The sequence below is a fragment of the Parus major genome, chromosome 1 (assembly GCF_001522545.3).
Source record: "Parus major isolate Abel chromosome 1, Parus_major1.1, whole genome shotgun sequence".
Taxonomy (NCBI): domain Eukaryota; kingdom Metazoa; phylum Chordata; class Aves; order Passeriformes; family Paridae; genus Parus; species Parus major.
The window spans coordinates 61,298,640-61,311,194 of NC_031768.1; the positions used below are offsets into that span (position 1 = coordinate 61,298,640).

General features: G+C 35.7%; 1 protein-coding gene across 2 annotated transcripts in view; it reads left to right on the plus strand.

Moving 5' to 3' along the window:
- Positions 1-12,555, plus strand: part of RB1 (RB transcriptional corepressor 1) — a 71,140-nt gene that overhangs the window by 12,432 nt on the left and 46,153 nt on the right. For both annotated transcript variants that reach the window (XM_015624520.2, XM_015624531.2), the window contains exons 4-11: positions 548-586; positions 1,373-1,440; positions 2,924-3,034; positions 5,275-5,423; positions 6,149-6,226; positions 9,811-9,920; positions 10,838-10,915; positions 12,217-12,304. In XM_015624520.2, coding sequence (XP_015480006.1) covers positions 548-586; positions 1,373-1,440; positions 2,924-3,034; positions 5,275-5,423; positions 6,149-6,226; positions 9,811-9,920; positions 10,838-10,915; positions 12,217-12,304 — 721 coding nt within the window. The remainder of the gene's footprint in view (positions 1-547; positions 587-1,372; positions 1,441-2,923; positions 3,035-5,274; positions 5,424-6,148; positions 6,227-9,810; positions 9,921-10,837; positions 10,916-12,216; positions 12,305-12,555) is intronic.

The following is a 12,555-nucleotide window of genomic DNA, read 5'->3' on the forward strand; positions in this document are numbered from 1 at the left end:
CTTATAGAAGAAAGGCATGTATATCCAGGTTTGTTTTTGCATAAACTGAATGTTTTTCTTGAAATGGTGTGTACCTAGAATAAATAGGCAACATTATACTACCAGGCTTGCAGAGACACTGAAGAAATATTAAAGATTTAATATTTATATTATATAATTATTAATATATTCTATTAATAATATTATATTTTATATTTACTCCTTTTATAGTGTGCTTTGTGCAGGTTCAGCATACTTTGCTATGTTATACAAGACACTGAGTAACAATGTATGTACAAATCTTGTCTTTCTGGAAGAAAGCAATTTTATTATACCAAGTTAAAATTGTTTTGCTGTCTAAGTGTTGACATAAATGTACAAACAGCAACATTATTTCAGGCTTGGTGGGGTTATAGTTGATCTATTGTTAAGCTGTTCTTTGAGTCAGCTTTTTTTTTTCTAAAGTTAGAAAAATGTTTTGTGAACTTAACTGCTTTGAAGTCAAAGATATTGCATGGTTTGCTTGCAGAAGCATGTTCAAAAATAAGAATTTATTTTAATTTTCTAGGACTTGTGGCCTTATTTATCTGGAACAACCTAGTAGTGAGTAAGTTTGATTTTCTTAAATTGTGTTTTTAATATAAGATGTAAAGCATGATGGTAAAGCATGATCTTTCAACCCTTCAGGACTGACCTAAGACCTAGTATGCTGTGTGTTTACTTCAGATTTAATGTGGACTTTGAATTTGAATGAGATGATGGGAGATGTAGAGACTATATGTATGTTACATATATCTGTCTATCTATATACATGATCTATACATGTATATTACATAAATATATTTATGTATATTACATAAATATATTCTTATAAACATACAGTGTCTATATATAAGCAGATATGTATCATATTGTATTTATATATATTTTTATATATCTGTCCCTCCTCCATGAAGTACTGCCACCCAATGGTGTATGTCTCAGCATGGTGGAAATGAACATTTGGCTGGAGAGTGAGCTTCCTAATCACAGCAACAAATGAGTGTACTAAAAGATGCCATAACAGCTCCCAAATGAGCCAGAGTTCATGCTGTGCCTGGAGAGGAGGGCATTAGTCAAAGAAGACAGCTCAGAGCAATTCAGTGAATTGTCTACATTCACTTTCTTTTCTGAAGATGATACAGATACTGCCTGATTCTTTTTTACAGAGACTTAAGTTTTTCTAATGTTTCATCATAATTACAGAGGGAATGGAATGAGTTTTTAAAAGACTTAATTCTATGGGAAATGTTGCGCGTTGTTAAATAGTTCCATAGTCCGAAGCACGTTTTCAAACACTGTAGTTTAAATTATTACAGAACTATCAATACAAAGTGTTTTTCTTTCCCTGCAGGGTTTCTGCTGAACTCAGTTCTGTATTAGTCCTAAAAAATTACTGGATTACTTTTTTGCTGGCAAAAGGTGAGTTTTGGTTAAAATACAGTAATTTTGATGAGTATTTTTGAAGTGAGTTTGTTTGTTTTACATGTCCAACATGAGACTACTATCCTTATTGCAAATAAGCATTGTACAGGGCCAGAATATTTGATTGCCTGGATTTTGTAACTACTCAATAATATTTCTTTATATGCAATTTGGCTGTTCTTCTCACTGATATACTTTATTATTAATGCTATGTATAAACATACATCTTTAAGCTTTGAAAAATTTCAATGATTTTTTTTTTCTTTTACTTTAAAGGCTGCTATTCTGTATTTAAGTCTATTCTGAGGTGCTTTGTAGTCTGCCAGCATTTTAATAATGGATAATGACCTTTAAAAAACTAGTATTTTTTTAAATAAGCTTATGTGTATAATAAGTATATATAATTTAATAAAGGAAATTTAATAATAAGGTATTATAGTAAGTCCCTGAAAACACATCCTTTGAATGCTACAAATCTTTCTTGTAAAGGTGTGAGTTACAGTTAATGTTGAGTGATGAAACATTTATAGTAGTCCATAGAGTTCCTGTCTCATTGTACTCCTGCTAAAAGAAAGCTGTATCTCAAGTGCTGCTTAGAGCAGGTGTGTTATCAGTGAAGCGTATGCATCTCTGATATCAAAATCAGACTTGGATCAGCTGAGTTTTGTGGAGCTTTGTCACTAGAATTCTCCAAGTGTAAGCATAAAGCAAAATCCACAAAAGTTATTTAGCCTTCCTTTTCTTGAGAACAAAGAAAGCTAAAATTTACTAGAAAATAGTTGGAGCTTCAGAAGAGCCTGGGCAATGCTTGCTACTTCTGATAGAAATGAAATACAAAAATTGCACGTGTTAAGTAGACCACAGGTGTATCTGTAGCTGTTCAAAATCTCTACCGACTTCCTAAATTTCTTGTGGCAATGCACACTGTCTTGAGATGGCCCTGTAGATCTTCTCTGGCATATGAGTCATAATATGGGAAAAACTGGAATAATACAGCTCTAAAAGTGCTCTTCATGCTATTACTTGTGTGACTTTTAAGTAATTTCATAAAAATTTGACAGGCAGAGCTTACAGTGTGATAGCATGTTTTGAATTTCTCTTCACTGTATAGTAGCTGTTCCTGCTTTCTGAGTATTTAGCAGCATTCAAAAAGCTTGCATAAGACCACAAAAAAAGAAAGCAGGGAGGAATTACACAGAAACAAGAGGTTATTCCTTTACAGTAAAAAGAAAAATAAATCAGGGTAGAATTTTGTACATGGTAGTTTTATTTGTCTGCATGTTGTCTCTAAAGCCACGAACTGAAGTGCCATGAGTTTTAAAATCAATAGCCTTTAAAAGACACTGACATCCTGTATGATGCTTTCTGAATTCTAGTGGTTGTTTTACTGTATGAACTGCCAAAGCTTTGTCAAAATTACTTTTAAAATTAAGTCAAACATTCTCAGAAAAGTTTTCTTTACCCTTTTAAATATTTGCAGGTAAAGTGTTGCAAGTGGAAGATGACCTGGTGATTTCTTTCCAGTTGTTGCTGTGTGTCTTAGATTATTTTATCAAACTGTCACCTCCTGCTATGCTCAAGGAACCATACAGTAAGAATTTTCTGCATTTTTATTCATTAAAATAGAAAGTAAATGTACTGGATTTCTATTAGTCATGCTGACATACATAATTAACATAACAAAACTTCTTAAGCTTATTAAATTTTTTCCTGTTTTAGTTCAATTTAGATGATAGTGAACTTGACTTCAATTACCTGAATGTGGCAGTATATTTAATATATTTTTTTCTATGTCCTCTGCCCATACAAGTTGTTCAGAGACTTGTTGAAGCAGCAAGTTTAATCTGGTAGAAAAATTCAGGTTCTGGGTAGATTATAAATGAGAACTGTTATTTAGGTTTTTCTTTATTTACAAAAGGGAAATGAGGTAGTATGACTTATTTCATTGATGTAAAACAATATGACAACAGCAGAAATTAGTGAGATCCTGGACTACATAGATATTTAAAACAAATACACAGTTGCTAGCAGCTCATAATAAAAGAGTAGACATAAAATGTAGACAGCTTTGCATTTATTACATCCTGTTTGCTATTGGAAGTTGTCTCTATTATAAGTACAAGTAGAATGCGTCTTCTCTATAAAATCTTCTATTCAGCTGTAAGTTTTTATCCATTAAGTTTTTATCCTAAAACTTTGAAAACCTCACTAAAAAAGGTAGAGAAAGTAAATATTTATAGTAACTTCCAAAGACAGAATTCTATTTGAGTTAACTGTTTTTTTCAGCAAGCTACAGAATTCATATACTGAAATATTTGAAGCCACAGGATGTGATTCACATTGTTTTTACTAATTAGTTTATCATCTGGTGAGTTCAGATGCAACTGTAGTATATTTAGCCTTAATCTATTTGCTTTATTTCTTCCTTTGGCAACTAAACACCCACCTAGGTTGTAATGTCATAGAATAGATAAGGTATTCACTACTATATTCTTTAAATTTTATGTTTTGGGAGATACTTATCTGATGTAGTGATTATTTGTATCAAGCAAGAACAAATAACCTTGCTCTTATTCTAATGTGAATGTGAATAAAGGGGGGGAAAGGATGGACTTAGGAGAAGCAGATCCCTGCTTTCCTCCAGTAGTGTTTTTAATTTAAATTTGTCCTTCCTATTAGGACAGACATATATGCTGCTGCTTATTTCAGGTGTTGCAAAGCATATCCTTTTCAAAAAACTTTTTGAATTGAAACTACCTTGTTTTGAATTGTGTTCACACTGATTTATTTTTTCGTAGTGAAATGACGTGGAATAGGAGCTCATTTTTAGAAACAGTTTGGTTCTGTCCATCTTATCTTGGAAAAAAAAATGCTGCCACTTGAGACTAAATTGCAGATATGGGTGTCACTGTTCTAAGTGCATAGCACTGGGTTTCTACCATGGAGCTGGGTATGACCCATCAAACAGCTCTGCATTCTTTGAGAAAATAACACAATGTATTGTTCAAACCCTCATGACCAAGAGGCTTCGTGTTGTGATAAATGATGTCAAGCTTTATGATCTGACTAAGGCTGAGGGGATTAAGATGCAACCACCCCTCCAGTGTAGTTTGCCAGAGTTTCTCAGAACAGTTGTCAAATGCAAATGAAGTTACAGGTGAGAACAGCGTGCTGATTGCAGTGTCAGGTTTAAACCAACAATATTCAGTCATATTAATGTGTGTTATTAATATAATTTGCACATTTCTACCGTTGAAGACATCTACTTTGAGTTTAACAAAATAAAATATTTTTACCTTGTTGTATAAAGGGTTTTAATACCTTCTTCAAGATGGACTTGTTTGTTTCTGCTTGTGTGTCTGAGGGTACTTGGGGAAAGGAGAAATTCCTTGCAGGACCATATTCCAGGTCTCCACCACCATTTAAGTCCTGCATTGATTTACTGTCCTTTAGCTTCTTGTTTTATACTTCTGTAAAAATAGAAAAGATAGTTACTCATCTGTGAAAAGATAAGGCTTTCCTAGCCTTGCAAAACAGATGTGCATTTAAAGCTACTTGCAGAAACTGCTGTTAGATTCTGTGTAGTTTCTCAAAAACAAAATTCCAAATACTGATACAGGAATTTAAAAATTAACTTCCTTTTTGCATAGATTTTCTGTAATGAAGGTTTTTTACCTAGCTGAACAGGAAAAACATAATGAATAAGAAAATGTATTTAAGGGGAAGACCTGAAAAAGTATATAAGAAGTAGAATCTTCTAGGTTTAATAACTTAAATTTCTTCTTTCTTAAGATGGTTCTAACCTTGTGGTGGTTCTGAATATCTTTCCAGAGTCTTCTGTGTCTGCAGTGACTGTAAATGGCTCAGCTCGCACTCCAAGAAGAGGCCAGAACAGGAGTTCTCGTACTGCAAAGCAGCTTGATACCGACACAAAAATTATCGAAATCCTTTGTAAAGAGCATGATTGCAATTTAGATGAGGTGATGCCTACACTTTAAAGTCTGATAGATCTTGCTGCTAGACTCCCTCTAGAATATGTATTTATTTAAATGGTTTTCTTTTAAAATGACATTTTTCATGCCAACTTAACTATTCTGTCAAGTATACCTTCAGTATTGAAGGTACTTTACCATTCTATAATTTCTTTAGTAAGTAGTTTAAAAAACAAACAAAACCCACCCAAAACAAGCCCTTTGGTATGGGTGATAATTTTGCTAGGGTAACTGAATTGTGAAAAATACAATATGAAGCTACAGGCTGATCACAGCATGGAGCATATGGATGCAGGGCTGCTCTGATGGGGCTTCACAGGTGCATCCTATGATGAGAAAATGTATGCAAAAAGCCCATTGCTTCTCTAGATCTTAAAAGACGTCATTCACCTTTTCCTCTGCTGTTAAATCTATTTCTGTGTAAAAAGGATTGATTTTTGAATATCTAGATTGATGATGGAAGCAGAAATATCAGAGGACTGGAAAAGTGCAGTTCTCTTCCAGTTTAATCACTTAGTATTCCAGCAAAGGATTGCATTTGCATGTTTACATATCACTTCTTGGATATATAACAAGTTTTGTTCTTTCATTGTTGAAAACAAACCACAGTGCATTACAGAAATGTCTCAGTTTCTCGATTTAAAGATGCAAAAGCAGTGTATGCATGGCTGACTCTTACCTTGCTAATGTTACAATTTTCTTTTTTTTTTTAGGTCAAAAATGTGTATTTCACAAGCTTCATTCCTTTTTTGAATTCTGCTGGTATTGTAGCTTCAAATGGACTACCAGAGGTAAGTGGAAGAATTTAATATGTGGTGGTGAGCAGACCCTGGCTGGGTGCCAAGCACCCACCTAAGCCATTCTTTTTCTCCTCTCTGCAGCTGGATGGGGAGAGAAAATATAATAAAAGTTTCATGAGTTTAGAAAAGGATGGGAGAGAGATTGCTCACCAAATACCATCACTGTCAAAACAGACTCAGCTTAGTGATACTAATTGAATTTATTGCAAACAAAATCAGAGCAGGATAATGAGAAGTAAAATAAATGTTTAAAACACCTTCCCCTGCCATGTCCTTCCTTTTTCCCAGGCTCTGCCTCCTTCCTATCAGCAGTGCCAGGAGATGGGGAGTCAGTTTATCATATGTTCCTGCCACTGCACAGGGAGTGGGATTCCTTCCCCTACTGCAGTGGCGGGGTCCTTCCTACTGGAGAACATCCTCCATGAACCTCTCCAACATGAGTCCATTCCACAGGCAGCAATTCTTCGTGAACCGCTCCAGTGTGCATCACTTTTCCACAGGGTGCAGTCCTTCAGGCACAGCCTGCTCCAGTGTGGGTTCCCACAATGGTCACAAGTCCTACCAGGAAACCTGCTGCAGCATGGGCTCCCTCTCTATGGGTCTGCAAATCCCTGACAGGACCCTGCTCCAGCATGGACCTCCCACAGGGCCAGAGCCCCCTCTCAGGCATCTACCTCCTCCACAGGCTGCAGGTGGATCTCTGCAGCCCTGTGGTCTCATGTGGGCTGCAGGGGCACAGCTGCATGTGTATGGTGCATGGTCTGCACCATGGTCTGTAGAATTTCAGCTCTGGCATCTGAAGCACCTCCTGTCCCTCCTTCTCTACTGACCTTGGTGTCTGCAGAGTTGCTCCTCTCACATACTCTCATACCTCTTTTCTCAGACAGGGTTGCTTCTGTGTAATAACTTTTTTCCCCTTCTTAAATGTGTTATCACAGAGGCACTGCTATAATTCCTGATTGGCCCAGCCTTTACCAACAGAGAGGGTCCTGGAGCCAGCTGGTGTTGGCTTTGCTGGACATGGGCAAAGCTTCTGGCAGATTCCCACAGAAGCCACCTCTGTAGGCCCTCCAAAACCTTCCTGTGCAAACCCAGTCCAAACAGTTCAACAACTGTGTTTTACTTCATGCCAAATTGCTTAAAGATGCCCTTTACCCATTGATGGAATTCTAGTAGGTTCTTCATCTAGCAAAATGAACTGTTTTTCAGGAATGTGGGTTAGCAGAGATTTCAGTATTCATAAAGTATATTTTGGTTATAAATTTGAATCCAATAAATGAATCTCCTGAGGCTAAACCAAGCTTTGCTCAAAGCAAAAAGCTTTTGCTCAAAACATAAGGGTTGCATATCCATGACCTTGGTAAGGCCATTCATTTAAAATACAACTATTACAATATTAGTCTCTGAAGTCACTCTATAAATGCTTAAAGTCTTAAATTACGCACCTTAATTTAAATATAAATGAGACATGCTATTGTAGTGTTGTTGGAAAGATACCCAGAAGATTAGTCTGAGTTTCACAACTTGGCAGAGTTCAGACTGCTGTGTCTGGGCAGAATTACTTTCATCTTGCTGAGCTGTTGGCTGAATGCAGCAGACTCTACCTCTATGCAATTGCATCCAGAGTGCATTTTAATAGGTAACTTCTTGGAGTGTGTTTGCATTCATCATTCTTAAAAGTGTGAGCTTGGCTGTGTGTCACCAATAGATGTGGTAACCTGAAAATAAGCAGCTCTGAAGCTGATCAGAGCAATGGTTCTGCAGGGTGTAACCAAGTATATCCTCTGTTCACTGTCATAGTGTGCTGGGGGTGGAACAAAGTACAGGACTCACTGAAGATCTTAATCTCTTCCTAAATTAATTTCAGGGTATCAGTAGCCTGTGTAGACTTTTTAATTTATGTATGTGTAGTTGGGAAACCCTATATGAACTTCCAGGCAAAGGTACAGCTTATTCTCAAATCAGAGGCTTTTCATCCAAGGCTGCTCAACTGAAGCACAATATCAAAATTATTAGCATAAGACTTGCTGGTGAAAATTTTACAAAATGATGCATTTGAAGAAAAATCCAGTCACATGACTTTTGCTCCTTAACCTTGAGTGCCAGAACAGAAAGTTTGGGCTCTATTTCAGAGGTAGTTGGTTCATACATGTAATCAAATAACCAATAATCATGGATGAGATCATCAGTACAATAGCTATTAGTGGGGTACATTTAAATTGAATTTCATAAAAAAACACCAAACTTTTGAAATATTTTAATGTCCCTTTCAAAGCAAGAAAAGCTTTTGAGGCTTAATGTTCGTATTTTGTTTGTCTTTCCCATGTGTTTGCTGGTCAGGCTTTATGCACTGATGAATAGATTGATACAGAACTCTTATTTTTGACTGAAGATTTCTTCCAAGTTAGCCCAGTACAGCCGTCTTGTCTAAGAGCTGCTGGTTTTTTTTAGAAATTAATGAAATACTGAATTACTTTAGTTGAAAAGAATGCGTGAGCCATTAAGAAGATAACAAAAAATGAAAATTTAATTAAGTTTTTAAATAAAAATAATAGTGATAATGAGAATTGAAATACAATCTTTGCATAGACCTAATCTCAGTTTTAATTGTGAGATCAGTTTGGAGCAAATCCATTTGGCAAAGGTGAAGAAGAGGGTAAGGAGAGCAAAGCTGTATAGGAGGTATTTGTAACTTTCTCTCTCTTGAGACTGAGAGGGGACTAATTTGAGTTCATATGTATTGTTGCCTGTTTTTCTAGCAGGAATTTGCCAGAGCACAGCATCATTTAAAACGTTTAAGGGCTCGGGGAGCAGATAATTGAGGTGGCTGCCTACTTCTGTATGAGCAGAGCAGCAGATTCAGAGGGCCAGATAAAAATATTTGCAGACTTGCAGTTAATGTTAGTCACTCAAAGTAAAAATAAAAATAAATAATTAAAAAAAAAATAATTTAAAATCCAATAAACTTTTCCATGCAAAGTGAAATGATATCAATCTGGGATAGAGTCAATTAAGAACTTTGAACAGTTACTGAAGAAGCTACAGTGTGGCTATGCAATAATAACAAGTCTATTTCTGTAGCAGTAGGTGTATCTCTTGAGAACTACTGCAGGGCAAATATATTAATATAAAACGAGGAAACTCCTACTGAGATAAAGAAGGTTTTAGTTTAGACCTTGTTGTCCAAAACAGCAAAGACAGGGACTGAGCCAATTGCCCAACAGCTGTTCTGAAAACATGCATTTTACATTTCCTGCTCTTGGAGACCCCTTTCTCTGGAAGGAAAGATTTAAAAATGTGGAAATGTTAGTTTGAGTTGCAGGTATTTTTACAGTGTCAAGACCTGCATTTCATCAAAAAAATCTTACGATCTTGGATTGTTTTCTCTTATAAACAGTAATTTTCCTCCAGGTATGTTTCAGCTGTTGTATAAGAAGTAACTTTGTGAGCTCCAAGGTCATTCTTTTAGCATTTCAGCATTGTAAAAATGAAGTAGGAATAACTTATGTTATTCAGTAGATTGTCAAACTTGTTCCTGTAAAATAAATTCGGGTTTTCTTCAATGTCTTTTTGAGGTTGAAGTTATCTTGAAACAGTATGACGAGCTCTATCTCAAGAACAAAGATATAGACGCGAGACTATTTCTGAATCACGACGAGACTCTGCAGCCTGATGTCATAGCGTGGTAATATTTCCATTTACTGCTTTCATTCTGTAATAGAGAATGCAATCTTGTGTTGCTCTCTGCCCCCTTGTGTTATAAATGGAGATCACTCTAGCCTGTTGACCTGCTAGCTTTGTAGTTTGGCTAAGGTATTTCCACCATCACCAGCCTTGCTTTATATCGTGACTTAAATAATTTGGGACTGTGGCTGCCTAAAATGATTTGGAAACTCTGCTCAAACTCTTACTCTGTGCAAGGCCCTGTCATCCAGGCGAAGCTGAGGAATCATGAGGAGGAGGCATGTCATGCTAGCTGATTAGATGTGCCAGAGGTGGTGTTACGGCTCTGAGCCAGCTGGCACCGAATGGTTTGGGTGGTGGATGTCCCATCATTGGACATTCAAGGTTAGGTTGGACAGGGCTCTGAGGACCCCCATTTAGTTGAAGATGTCCCTGGTCCTTGAAGGTGGATGGGACTAGATGGCCTTCAAAGGTCCCTTCCCATCCCAAACCATTCTATGATTATTTGATTATTTTTTTTTTCTCAGTCCCACACCTATATGCTTGTGATTTCTGACAATTCAACATCTCTCTAATTTAATGTGAGCATATCACATGAGTTTGAATTTATCTGTGCCATGAAAATACACCAATTTAAAACTGGATTAAAATTCAATACTATCTCTACATAAAAATTAAACTTTTTGTAAATAGAATTCTAGAAAAGAAAAAAGCTTGGGAGGAAAATTTTAGAGGCTGTCTAGTCCAACATCTTGCTCAAAGGAGATCTACTTGGGAATTTAAACAACTGGAGTTATTAGACATCTAGATCCTTTAAAACTCTTACACATTTTTCTCTTCAGGTTAATAAGTCTTCATAGAAAATGTTGTCTTTTGAATTGTATTAGTCTTTCATAAGTTTGTTTTCCATTTCTGTAGCTCACAGCTGGAGAGGACACCACTAAAAAACAATCCAGATGAGGAAATCAATGTTATACTTCCACAGACTCCTGTTCGGTATGAGTTTTTGTCTTGAAAGTGTTCTTTTGTTCAATATTGTAGCTAGAAATAGTCATCTTTACAGTAGTATTTTTTTCATTTTTAAGGAACTCTGGCCTTGTTTTGCTGTTTTTTTTCCATAAACTATACTGTAGTTCTGATCACTGATACTTATTATTTATAGTAGAAATAAAGCCCTCTAACACTGACAAAGATGCATCCTTAAAGTTCTTGACATTAAGAAAGTACAGAAGTACAAAGTTTCTGCATTGCTAAAAATTTGAAATGTGCTAAACCAACTTAGATCTTGAGAGAAAGTCTAGTGATATTTAGGTTCTCTCCATCCACACTTGGGCTTTGCTCTGATTTTCCCAAAACTGATCCTATTTAAGGCAATTCATGTGAAGGCCTATTCACCAGCACTGATTTCGGGCTGTAGTAACTGCTTTTCGTGAAGCCACGGAAATGTCAGTAGATGGCAGCAGAGGTTTGATCACCAGCTTAGAGTGGAAAGTGTATCCTTGTCTCTCCCCGATTAAACTGAACCCTGTGTAGTATATGCTGAAAGCACCATGCTTATTCCTTTGGATAACCTTACAGTGTCGTATTTCTGAACCTAGATTCATAGAATCTGCTTTAAAGCTCCCTTGAAACTGGAGAGAATCTAATAATTTTTATTAGTGGATTTGTATCTGGTCATTTATGTAGAAATTAGTGTATAAAAGGAGTGTAAGTATTAATTACAAGCATAATGAGAATGGGTTGTTATGTTTTCACTTAATGTTTTTCCAGTATCCTTATGCTTCTCCTTACCATTAGGAGAGTTGAGGCAGAAGTGATTTTTACCAATACTTTGTAGAAAGTAGATTAAAGAAAAATGCATCTTACTGCTATAGTTGCAATGATTGAGCACATTCTTGTTGAGTTTGTGCTTATTTGACTGGTGATGTGAGCCAAATTGAGGTTAAATGATACAAAAATTTGAAACAGACAAACACACAGAATTCAACTTAAAACAAAAAAACACAATGAAAAATTCAGGAAGTAACAATACCATAGAAGAATCAAACTGTTTCCTAGGTGTTAAGCCATTCTTTTGGTTATTAAAATTGTCACAATACATGTGTAAATAATTAGGTAAATTGCATTGTTAGAATTCCTAGTAGTTACCACAGCGCAATAGATTTTATCAAATAGTTTGTTTGATAACTGGAGTGAGAACTGAATTCCTAATTTTTTTGTGTGGATTTGCTCTTCAGTTTCTGGAAACTGTGAAACCAACCTTAATGCTTAATATGCATTTTATTTTGTTTTTCCAGAGCGGCAATGAATAACATTCAGCAATTGATTATGATTTTAAATTCAGCAACTGATAAACCATCAGATACTCTCATTGTGTACTTCAATGTAAGTGACTACAAAGATTTGTGTAGGATTCTTAGAATTACCTCTCAAGCAAAATATACACCTGTAGATCTGATGCGCATGTTTTTGAAAAAGTACTTTTTTATAGAGTTGGTTTAAATGTAATAACTCATTTTAGAAAGCACTTCTCTCTAACTGTTGTGTACTGGAACCTTTTAAGTGCTTAAATACTTTAGTTACTGAGCTACATATTAAAATTCTTTTATGTATGTATTGAATGGAAAAGAAAGGGG